The following is a 12363-nucleotide window of genomic DNA, read 5'->3' on the forward strand; positions in this document are numbered from 1 at the left end:
CTCCCCTATCCTCCCTCCCAAGGCAGTGGTCTGGATGGTCCTTCCCCAGATCCTCCTTGTCTTCGCCCTTGGGCATCTTTCCTTTGTACCGCCCCACCACATATGTCTAGCCTCTTCTTGAGGTGGTTGATGCCTTCTGTGAGTTTCCCTAAGAGTCCTATTTAGGGCTCTGTGGAAACTACGGGAGGATGGCGGCTCCGGTAATCATACCCCTCAGCCTCAGAATTCTCCTCCTATTCTGAAAGGTGCTCCTCCTGGACGATTCCATCCCCCGGTTTATTAATTAATTTTTTATTCTGTATTCTTTTTTACCTTCTTTTTTTTCACACCTCCAGGAATACCCAGTTACCTGTGCCTACAACTGCCCACACACAGCGTTGCAGGTTCAGGAGGAGCCTTGCTATCGTAGGAGCTTCTGAATGTGAAGAAGTAGTCTGGCTTTTTTTTTATGTAGTAGACTCTCTGTGCATTAATCACTCAGGAAAGCCACCTGTGAAATTGACACCGCACAGAGCCTCTACCATGTCAGTTCCGCACATGAGGCTTGCTCTGGAAGTCCTAATCACTTGGGGCGTTCCAACTCATGCCTGACCCTCCTGGAAGCAGTCACGGTTTGCAGGCACACCATGCCTCGTGGCCGCTCCTGCTGACACCTGTAAGAAGTAACCGAATCTTTGATGAGAGCGGGCGCTCGGGGCTCCCTCTGGTCTAGTCTGCGCCATCCCTTCACGCAGGCTTCCCAGAGGGAGCCCTGCAGCTCTAGGGGGGGCGCCTGGCACTGTTGTGCGCACGGTTTGCCTCTCTTAACGATCAACCTATGTATAGTCAAGTCACATAAATTCATGTTTACAATGAAAGAGACACATATTGCCTAACCACTTCAATCACATAATATTGTTTAAAATAAAAAAGACACACTTATCTGACGAAGAGCAGAAAGGAAAGAGGAAGGACTCAGAGATAGCAGGTACATAGAGTGCCAGGAAAGGAGGGGCTTTTGGGAGGCTCAGAAGGGACATTTTTCGTGATGGTACTACAATACAAATGTTACTTTTACATGGGATTTGTAGTACAAGTTAAAGTTGTGCTGGTGATATATTGGTAAGCTGCTATAGAGTTTGAAGTAAAGAAAAACAGCATAATGCTCTCCTCCGCTCTTGCCATAAAATCAGGTTTTAAAAGGGATTCTCACTACTGTTCAGTCTCAGAAGCTAAAGAAACGTTAATTATATATCACATTAAAATTAAAAAAAAAACGTATTTTGTGATAAATTATAATTTGGTCCTAAATCCTTAAATATTTATTTCAATCTCTGGCAAACCTGAGATACATTGGGTTAGTATCCTATCTTTTTTCAGAGTTAGCTCGTGAAATATTGACAGAGTACATATCACAGAATCCCAATCCCTGACCTTGCCCACTTCCTAAAAATAGGCCATACCGTGAGTCACCATCTGTGAAGTTTATCCCGCTTCTTTCAATGCTTGAAAAATTCAAACCGCTTCCGCTCTCCTGCTCCTCAGTTTTGCTCCCAAATCCTGCTTCCGACATTGGGACCTTCACTTTAAACAAAAAAATAGCTTTTTAGGTATTTTTGTTAATTTTACCTAACACCAGTAAGACATTTAAGCAATGTTAATTTCGAATAACATTTCCAGTAATCCTTTCCTGTAATTTACAGCCCTGTTGTAATTTCCCACTGGTAGACAATAGATAGTGGCCTTATCAAGTCCAAGAAAAGATTCAGTGTATGCATCGGAATTAAAAAGTGCAAACCAAGCAGGGAAGCAACAGCATGCTGTACAAAGGGGACGCAGTGAAGGGCTACAAGTACGGTGCAGGAGTAGCAGAGGAACTGGGATGGGTAGGAGGCATAGGGAAATGTGGAAACCCACAGCAATGCAATCAAAGGGTTGAGTGAAGCGATCAGTGGCTGTGAGATATCCTTTGAAGAGTAGGGTCTCCTGGTCTTTCCATCATCTTGTTTAGAACATTTGTTTTATAGACAATTCAGGCTCATTCTCAGGTAATGTTTCTACATTTTGAACCTGGGAAGATTTGTGGTGGTCTCTGCTGAACAATCCTAATTATAGGCTGTTATCCACAGTAATGCATTTCATGAAATTGCTTTTAACATTGTATGAAATTTATCTGTGTTTGATATGGTTCTTTTTTGTTTATTCTGTATTTTGGTTGATTGAACAAATGTGTGTAAAGTTTGATTTAACTGAATCACACAATAAATACATAATAAAATGTGTCTCAATAGAGGAGCAACATTAAACATTCCACTGTGTCAGAAAATGTACTGCTGTAAAAGGGGCCTCTAAAGCTGATATAATGTACATGTAAGGGGTCGGGCCGTAGAGCACAGGGCAAAGCTATGTCTCACTGTATGCACTGTAGATTCGGGGAGATTCCCGAGGCAATGGTAGCATAAATGAGAAACAGGGTACATACCAAGCTGATTTTAGTTGAGACAGGTATTCGCAGGGGCAGGAGCTACTGTGTGTAAAGCGACAGAGAGAAAGGAAAGACAAGCACATACACTAGGCACCACCGCTTGATCAGAATAAAGAATTTACTGGAATATGATAAGGGGTCTCAAAGGATTAGGGAAAGCCCTTGGGATTGTTACCAGCAGATTACTCTCAACAACTGTCATACAGCAGCGCCATGAGTTAGGCGTGCAGAAGAGTCTGTTGTACTCAGTGCAAGGGTAAAACTGGAGACCATATACTGAGGCGCGTAAGACTTCAACGGACTAGGCGAAGGCAACAGATGTCTTTCCCTTATCTAATCTGAACGGAGACCAACCCAGGGGTCACACTGTAAACGGATTCAAAGCAAAGGCACAACAGTAGACCAAGATGTAATACAGGATAGAGAAACAAAGTACAAAGCAGAGACGGGAATATCAGAATACACAAGGCAAAGGACTCAGGCAAGATAGGTTGCTGCCAACACAACGAATATGAGGGATTCAGGAAACTCACAGTACTTAAGAACAGGCACTATAGAACTGAAGTCGGGGAATATTGCAGGTAAGAAACAAACAAGATAACTTCAAAAGGCTGGGATTTCAGAGAGAAGAACAAGTTACTTACCAACTGGTAATGTTCTTTCGACTGGATGTTCCTCCAACGTATTCCTCATCTTTGACATGTAATTCCAACTTCGGCTGCTTTGGAAAACGTTTTCGTCAGAGAGCACCCTGCGTCGATGGCGTTGAGTCGATGTCCCTCGAAGGCCTCCGTCGAGGGTGACGTAATTGGATGTTATAAGTAGCACGCACGGCGATCGTTGGCCTCAGTTATGTTTTTCCCCTCCTCGTGTTAGCCGTTAGTACAGGCAGGCAGTAGTCAGCCTTGTAAAAGCGAAAGCTGTAATAGCATAGAAAATTCTACAGTGGGGTAGGATGGGAGGATGATGAGGAATACATTGGAGGAACATCCAGTCGAAAGAACGTTATCAGTTGGTAAGTAACGTGTTCTTCGAATGGATTGTGTCCTCCAACGTATTCCTCATCTTTGATAGACTCCTAAGCAGTATCCAAGACTGGAGGAGGGGGGAGAATATAGATTTGCCAATTGTCACAGGGCAGAAGAAAGTACCGATTTACCAAAAGCAACGTCCTGAGCGTGGGAAGCATCCAAGCAATAATGCTTGGTGAACATGTGCAATCATGACCATGTTGCAGCATCACAGATGTTTTGATTGGGGACTCCCCTTTGCAGTGCTGCGGAAGAGGCCACGGCCCTGGTGGAGTGTGCCCGAAAACCCTGAGGTGGGTCCTTGTCCGCCAGTCTGTAACACTCTGAAATTTTAAGTATGATCCACCTGGACAAAGTCTGTTTTCAAACAGCTTCCCCTGATTTGCGTCCAATATATCCTATAAAGAGCTGGTCGTCCACTCTCAACTTGGACATCCTAGACACATAAAAGCTTAAAGTTCTTCTAGGGTCCAATCTATGGAGCCTTTCTTCCTCTTTACTGGGATGCGGCGGAGGACAAAACGCTGGCAGAATGATTTTCTGATTTAGATGAAAGTCTGATACTATTTTAGGTAGGAAGGAGGGTTTAACCCTCAACACAACCCTGTCCTTGTGGAATACGGTAAAGGGTGGCTTTGAAGAGAGTACCTGCAACTCGCTCACTCTACGTGCAGATGTTAGAACAACCAACAGCATACTCTTGAAGGTTAACAACCTCAAGAGACATGTGTGCAAAGGTTCAAATGGTGCACACATACATTTTTTTAAAACCGGGTCAAGGTCCCAAACTAGAACCTGAAAAACAGAATGTGTGAACACATTCGTGAGCCCTTTCAGAAATGGAGTCACCACTGGAATTTTGAAGTAAGAACACTCCTCCGATGAGCGCTTGAATATGGAGAGCGCTGCTAGATAACCCTTAATGGTCCCAATGTGAAGACTTTTGTGTGCTAATGAAATCAGAAAGGATAGCACATCTGGAGTCAAACATAGAAAAGGACCACATTCTTTTCCCTGCACCAGTCGCAAAACGTATTCCAACGGCAACGGTACAGATATTTTGTTGCTGGTCTTCTTGCGGAAAGCAACACCTCTATCACGTCATCCAGGAGGTCCCAAACCTTGTATCTCAACCTTTCAAAATCCACGTGTGCAGGTTGAGAGTGGATGGAGAACCTGACCCTCCCTTTGCGAGAGAAGGTCCTCTCTTTGTGGAAGACGTATAGGAGGACACATGTCCGGAAGGTCCGGGTACCATGTCCTCCTGGCCCAATCCGGAGCAATTAGGATCATGTGGCTCCCAAACTTTCTCAACTTCCTGATTACTTGAGGAATGACGGGGATCGGCGGAAACGCGTATAGCAGTGGAAAATCCCAATCCACCATGAACACGTCTCCTAGAGCTCCTCTCGGAGGAAATTCCCTTGAGCAGTACCTTTCACACTTCAGGTTGATCCTGGTCGCAAACAGATCTACTTGAGGGGTTCCCCAAAGGGCAAAGATCTCTTGAAGGACTTCCTGAGCTAGTTCCCACTCGTGGGAGACTGCGCTCTACCTGTTCAGTTCAGAGCATCCGCTGCCTTGTTCTCCTACCCGGCCAAGTGAACTGCTGATAGGGAGATTCCTTCTCGAATTGCCCAGTACCAGAGCTGCATTGCCTCTCTGCACAGTGGTAGTGACCCTACACCTCCTCTCTTGTTGAAGTAATGCAAGGTCACTGTGTTGTCCGTCAATATCATGACATTCTTTCCCCTGACAGAGGGCAGGAAGGCTTTCAGCGCTAGTGTGATTGCCCTCAGCTCCAAAAGGTTGATATGTACTTTGGACTCTGATGGAGAACAACGACCGATGGCTGACAGATCGCTGGTGTGGGCTCCCCACCCCGTGAGTGAGGCGTCCGTCACTACAGTCATCTCCGGCCATGGTTGCCAAAAAGGTGCCCCCTTCAGGATATTCTCCTTGCAGCTCCACCATAGAGGATCCTGTGCAACTTTGATCGGGACCTGCAGTAGATCCGACATCCGTCGCGAGAACTGGGACCATTGTGTTTGGAGAGTCCACTGTAGGGATCTCATTCGTAGACGGGTCTCTGGCACCAGGTTAATGCAGGATGCCATGAGGCCGAGCAACTTTAGGAATTCGAAGGCCAGGAGACAGTGGGCATTCTAAAACTTTGTTACCATCTGGAGAATGTCTTGAGCCCTCACCTTGGGTGGCGAGCACTTTCCCAAGGACGTGTCTAAAACAGCCCCGATGTACTGGAGCTGTTGGGAAGGTGTCATGTGTGACTTCTTGAAACTGAGGGAGAACCCCAGTCTGTGTAGGGAGTGGCAGGTAACGCTGAGGTGATCCAAGGCTTGTTCAGAAGAACGCGCCCTGATCAGCCAATCTTTCAGGTAGGGATAGATATCAATCACCCCCTCTCCTGAGATGCGCTGCCACCATCACCATTAGTTTGGTGAGACCCTTGGGCGGAGGTCAACCCGAAAGGCAGGACTCGAAACTGATGGATTGGCACATGAAAATAAGCATCCTGAAGGTCCAATGACACCAACCAATCCTGTAATTGGTGGGTCTGAAGGATCTGAGAAAGTGTGGCCATCTTGAATTTGTCCTTCCTGAGGAACTTTTTCAAGTATCTCAAGTCCAAGATGGGTCTCAGTCTTCTGTCATACTTGGGGATCAAAAAATAAGGGGAATACCAACCCTTGTTCCTCTCCGCTACAGGCACTAGTTCTATAGCACCTTTCTCTAGCAGGGTTAATATTTACTGCACAAGGAGCAGATATGGAATCCTCAAAGAGTGTTTCCCCCGTGGATTGGTGTGAGGCTGCGTTATGAATGGTAGGCAATAACCATGGCTATTGTCTCCAGAGCCCATGCATCTGAAGTAATGGCTCGCCATTCTTCGAGATGCTGAGACAGTCTGCCCCCCACCGGTGACACATGACACACGCTCTAAAAGTGGTTTTGAAGCGGTTGCTGCAGCCACTGATGGCAAGGTATCTGCAACTGGAGATGGCTTGTCACCTCTACCTCGTCCACCACGAGGGAACTTCCGTTGGCCTCTTTGACTGGTCATTTCTCTCGCCTTTCTAAATGAGGAGTAGTAGCAAAAAGATTGCCCCCTCCATGGCTGTCCTGCCAGATGAAAAGGATGAGGTTGCCTAACAGTGGACCCTAAAGATTTGGCAGCCGCCTTCGAGGTCTGCAACCTTTCAAGGCTCTCATCAGCCTTGCTGCCAAAAAGGTGAGACCCGTCAAACGGCATGTTGAGAAGACGAGCCTGCACAACCGGTGCAAAACCTGACTTCCGCAATCACGCAAATCTGCGCATCACGGTGCCCGTGGACATGGAGCTGCTATACGCAGTGTCCAATCCAGACTGAAGGGACTCGCACATGGCTTCCTTGCCATCCTTAATAATAGCCAGGAAGCCATTCCTTGATATGATATGTTATTTATAACGCGCTTAATACCCAGAGGTTTCTAAGCACGGACCCGGGAATCGAACCTGTGTTGCTTCGTGTTGTCATGCTTCCAAGGCCAGCACGCTGCCCCTGAGCTATCCTCCTTTCATCCCCTTCTGGAATAGGCTCTGCCGCCATGTATATGCACTCCCACAGAGTGTACGAAAATGTTGCTAAGGCACACATGGAGTTGCCCGACTTCAGGGCCATACTCCCAGCTGAAAATACCTTCCGTGTCTATCCATCTACATGCTTGTCGTCCCTATCAGGAGAGATAGTAGGGTACGCTGCCTTGTTCGAGGTAGCCGTGGCTGCCTGGACCACCAGACTCTCCAGAGTGGGGTGTTTGGACAGGTAGCCTGGGTCGCTACTGGAAGGCCGGTATTTCTTTGTAAGGGATTTGTCCACCGCCGGATTGGTGTCAGGGGTCTCCCAATTTCAGGCCACCCTTTTTTGCAGAGTCACATGGAAGGGTAATATAGGATCTGTAGGTGGACCTTGGTCTAGAATATCGGTCAGATCATCCTAAACAAACAATACCGGGGGTCTAGCCCAGCCTAGGTACTCCACTACTCTGGACATTAGTTGCCGGCATGAGTAGTCAGCGTTCTCCCCTGGTTCTGGCCTGCCGAACTCCAACTCAGGAGAAGTATCAATGCCACTGGCATTATGCAAGGTGTCATAAAGATCTTCCATCTTGCCCTCTTCTGATATGAGGCATTCCGGCACATTGGGGGTTCCATACTGAAGCCCAAAAGGGGCATCCTCCCCATCGGATCTTTCGTCCTCCTCAAAGATGGAAGAGAGGGATTTGAAAAAATCCTTCTTTGGCAGAGGAGTGAAGATTTTTTCAGGAGCACTCCCTGGCTTCGAAGGCGTCAATGTAAATTTGGTTTTAGCCTTCTTATGAGTTTCCTCAGGCACTGGGGGCTGAACTGACACAATCGGTACCTTTGCCGTCGTCAATGGCGTTGATGGTGCCGAAGGCCTACACAAAGTCGATGAATCGACGGGCTCCTTCGACGATTTTGGCACTGAGGGCTTAGCGGGTTCTACAGGCTTCAAAAGCATTGATGATCTCAAATGCTTGCCATGTCTCGAGTGATCCTTGTCCATTAGAGGCCTCGAGGGCTCTTGATGCGAATCATGCCGTCCACCCGGGGGCGTGAATTTCAGGTCGAGACTGCTCTTTGCCGGCTTCTACAGAGCCTTACAATGTTTCCCAAAAATGTTTAACAGCTGTACACAGAATGCTTCCCTCTCCGCGGGCATCAACTTTTTGGAGGGGCATCATACCCTCTTGGGGGTGCCCCCTGTCAAAGACGAAGAGGAAGGCGACCGATGGTGCCTCCTCCTCGATCGCTTCGTCGAGGACGAAGAATGGTGTGAGCCACTACGGGACCTTGAGCGTTTCTATCCTTTTTATGCCGAGGAGAGGGGTCTCTCGACTCGGCGGTCGAAGAACGATCAGGTCGGGTCTTACGGGGCTTGGATATCTTCCCTTCCTACAACTTCCCCTTTCGTTCTCGCAAGGCCTTTCCTGTCATAGCTTTACACCTGAAACAGGAATCGGTATCGTGGCCTTCACCCAGGCACCATAGACCAGAACAATGTGGATCCGTGATGGACATCTTGGAACCGCACTCCTTGCATTTTTTGAATCCGGAATGAGGAGTCGGAGTTTAGGACGAAGACATATTTGTCGAAGGTAACTGTGCAATTGAGCTTAACTACGCAATCATATTTGTTAACGAGGCGCGCTGAGTTTCCGAAGCAAACACGTTTGCGGAAAAACGGAACTGAGGCCAACGGGCGCCGTGCGTGCTACTTATAACATCCACTTATAACTTACCATCACCCTCGAAGGAGGCCTTCGAGGGACATCGACTTGACGACATCGGCGCATGGCGCCCTCTGCCGAAAAAGATTTCCGAAGCAGCTGAAGCTGGACATTACATGTCAAAGATGAGTAATACGTTGGAGGACACAATCCATTCCAAAGTGAGAAAAGCTAGGCAGAAACAGGACTAGTCTGTGAAGCAGAAATGCTTACAGAAAACAGGGTGTTTACAGAAAGTCAGAAAGGGGACAAAGAGACCAAGAACTGAATGTTTTTAACAGCAAAACAGGACAAGGTTTCAGAAGTCAAAAGCTGGAAATCAAGGAAAGGTTCAAAAACAGGCAGACTGCAACAGCAGACTGGAAGGGGTGCTGCAAAGCAGCAAAAGCAAACAGGATTCAAAAGCCAAAATCAGGATATTCAGGAAAGGTTCCAATACAGGTCACAGGAGCACACAACCACCACTCCCAGTGGAAGCAGTTGACTGTACAACTGCTTCTGTTCAAAGTGAGCTTATAAATGCCCTCCCAGCCAACAGCCCAATAGGCTGGAGCTGCCTGCAGTCTCATGCAGCTGTGTTCAATTAGGCCCAGCCCTGGCTTCAGTAGCCTGCAGGAGTGGTTTGTAATGAGGGGTTCTCCCGCTCTCTGAAGCCTAGCTTGGAACAGGTGAATGCAATCAGGGCATCTCCAGCTCTTAGTAGCTTGCTGCAAACAAATGTACTTAGTATGCTTCCTCCATCTCTTAGCAGCTTGCTGCAAACAAATGTACTTAGTATGCCTGCTCCAGCCCTTTGCCTTTTGGACAGCATACATGTACCAGAATGCATCTGCTGGTTTAACCCAAAACCCAGAATGGAACATGAAATTAGATTGGTCCAAAACTGCAGCGGTAAAACAAGTAAATTAATGCAGAGGCAGTTTGCAGGTTTTAACTTCACAAGTATACCATAAACAGGGTCTCTTAATGTGCACATGTAGCAGTGCTGGGTGGCAGGTGGGTATCATTGTGACAGTATACCCCTCTCACAAGGCCCCTCCGGGTGTCCCGAAAGAAGGCATAGTCCATTATATTTTTCAAGCTGCAGTAGAAAGAGTAAGGGTCGAAGCACTAAAGTCCAAATCAATGCTTCAGAGAAAGGTTCTATACTCCTTAAATATAGTACTTGGATCAGAAAATGCAAAGGGATGATTGATCTTTACAGCCCAACCAAACGACTCACAAGGTACATCAGAACGTAAGGCGGGTGCACAGGAAAACAGAATTGTAAACTGAGACTGTTTAGAGGATAAAGCAATAGAGGCTGGCACAGACAGAGGAATGGCTGGTTTCAGGTTGTTTTTGGGATGCAGTCGTTGTGAATGTGACTGTGAATGCAAAGAAATTGTTTTACTTTCAAGCGGCTGTGGCAAAACTGAACTATCTTGGTGGCTTTCAGGAAGGGCAAATTTACTTTTTGCCACTTAGAGCTGGTTTTCTGATGGCATTACTTCAGCTGTCATGGGGATTCCTATAGGCAGAATTTGGCGTTGAGCTGTGGATACCACACTCATGCAGTTGGCGACAGGCTCAGATTGTTCATGTACTTTGGAAGGAGATACTGTTGCAAGGCTAACGAAGGCTCAACCAAAGTCATTTCACAGACAGGTAGTGCAGGTACCTCATTCCACTGGCTCAAAAGTTCAAGCAGCATAACACTAATAATCGTACTGATCATAAGGTCTTGAAACACTAAATCCATTACTGAATCTTCCTTTTCACTGAAAGGCAGGATCTTGCATTCAAGGTAATCCTCATTAATTTCTTGTGGTTTCCTTTCAGGCATGGGTATTTGGATTACTTTGCGGTTTGAAGTGGATTCAGGGGTAAGCATGGATGCACAGTCCCGATTCAGGTCACAGGCCGGAGAAAGCGTTGAAACACAGTCTTTGACAAAGAGGGTTGTTGGACTGGCTATTGTTTCGGATACTGTAGCAATTGTGGTTTTGTAATCACTAGAAAGGTCAATTGCATTGCTGTCTGTGTGCAAGGCATGGCTGGATACTGGTGTTGGAACAAAGAAAGGAGTTAGGGCAAGGGGCAGGATTGGAGTAAGACTATGGTTAGGCTCCTAGAAAAGATATAGTACAGAGCCTGCAGAAATGTCAGAAAAGGTTGCAGAGGCAGACTCAGCAGGAAACAAAGAGGCATTTCAAAGGAGCCACCAGGTGAGTAACAGGAGGACAGGTCTTCACCAAATAGATCGTAGTTGGGGGAAGACAGGTTGGCATATTTGACAGAAACAGAAGAGCATTCCAAGTTAACCTGCAACTGTTAATCATATTCTTCATTCAATATTTCTATTTGCTCCAACGTTCTTTATTTTAACTTATACAGCTCTTTAGCAATCCAAATGTCATCAGTAAGTAGAGAGAGAATGCCTGTTCCAGGGTGGCATGGGCTATCTGAGGATGAAATGTTTCCCTCTCTTACGTTTAGCCAAAACTGGATGACATATTCGTCATTTAAATTCCTTTTTAGAGGAAATAGCTGTTACTGGATTCTTTCCCAATCAAAGACGTCCTCAGGGGACCTAGCTGTTTTTTCTTTAACATAATCTTTTTTGGTATAAGGCGTGCGCTTCAAGGGAGTGCTGAATGCGAGTGCTGTTCGGTTGTTCAGCTGATCAACTGAGCAGCCGAGCAGCCCTCACTGCATGTTTGTTCTGGGCATAGCATTTCGTATTTAGGTCACTGTGCCAGCGCCTACTCATATGTATACTCTTAGGACAGCCATGCCGGTGGGTGCAGTGGACATTATGCAAAAGTCAACATCCCCGTCCTTGGGGATGGGAGAATCAAGACGGGCTGACAAGACGACAAAAACAACCAATCGATCTAAAAGCATTGCCTGCTCTAAATCGGCAAGAGCAGATATCAGACACATCTAGTCTCCGTTCCGGAGGAATCCTTTTTTGTACGCCAAGAAGAGCAAAGAGAATGTGATATCGCTAATTCAATTCACTGCTGAGAACCCGTCGGAACGCCCAGACAAATCATCAGCTCATGTGACAGACACGGAAATTCTAACATTTAACACGCAGCTCTGCTAGAATGTAATTTGCTCGCAAAGCAAGATGGCGCCATCTCCCGCTGTTAATGTAAGATTATGATGGAAAAGCCCCCTAATGTTACACATGTTGACGTTAATAAGGGGAGAAAGACAAAATATATGTAACCAAAGCTTTGATATATGAAAACAGAATGAAAAGCCTACATCAACCAGAGACGAAAAACCAATGTTTAAAAGAAAAGACTAAGAACGACTGAGATCTCCCCTCAGACCTTTAATGATTAATTGCCAGGGCAACACCTGAAAAGGAATGTCTTTTATGAAAAAATAACACCTACCCCCAAGACAACCAATTGGGATTGGCTGACCAAAGCAAGAATGACACAAATCATGAGAGACATCTGTCAGGAATTGGGTTTGGGGCAGGAAAAGGCGCACTGTTCGCAGAAAATGACTGATAAACTACATTTCCCAGCAGCCTGGGGGCTAGCGGGTAGTTCTGGGGTT

The 12363-nt window shown here is 46.5% G+C and overlaps 1 protein-coding gene across 6 annotated transcripts in view; it reads right to left on the reverse strand.

Moving 5' to 3' along the window:
- SYCE2 (synaptonemal complex central element protein 2) overlaps positions 1 to 12363 on the reverse strand; it is a 286046-nt gene that overhangs the window by 163998 nt on the left and 109685 nt on the right. For 3 of the 6 annotated variants that reach the window (XM_069604172.1, XM_069604171.1, XM_069604175.1), the window contains one exon: positions 1443 to 1563. In XM_069604172.1, coding sequence (XP_069460273.1) covers positions 1443 to 1552 — 110 coding nt within the window. In that variant the 5' untranslated portion in view covers positions 1553 to 1563. The remainder of the gene's footprint in view (positions 1 to 1442; positions 1564 to 12363) is intronic. The other 3 variants (XM_069604170.1, XM_069604173.1, XM_069604174.1) reach the window with 1 other exon arrangement.

The sequence above is a fragment of the Ambystoma mexicanum genome, chromosome 3q, assembly GCF_040938575.1.
Source record: "Ambystoma mexicanum isolate Mex_15411 chromosome 3q, UKY_AmexF1_1, whole genome shotgun sequence".
Classification (NCBI taxonomy): Eukaryota; Metazoa; Chordata; class Amphibia; order Caudata; family Ambystomatidae; genus Ambystoma; species Ambystoma mexicanum.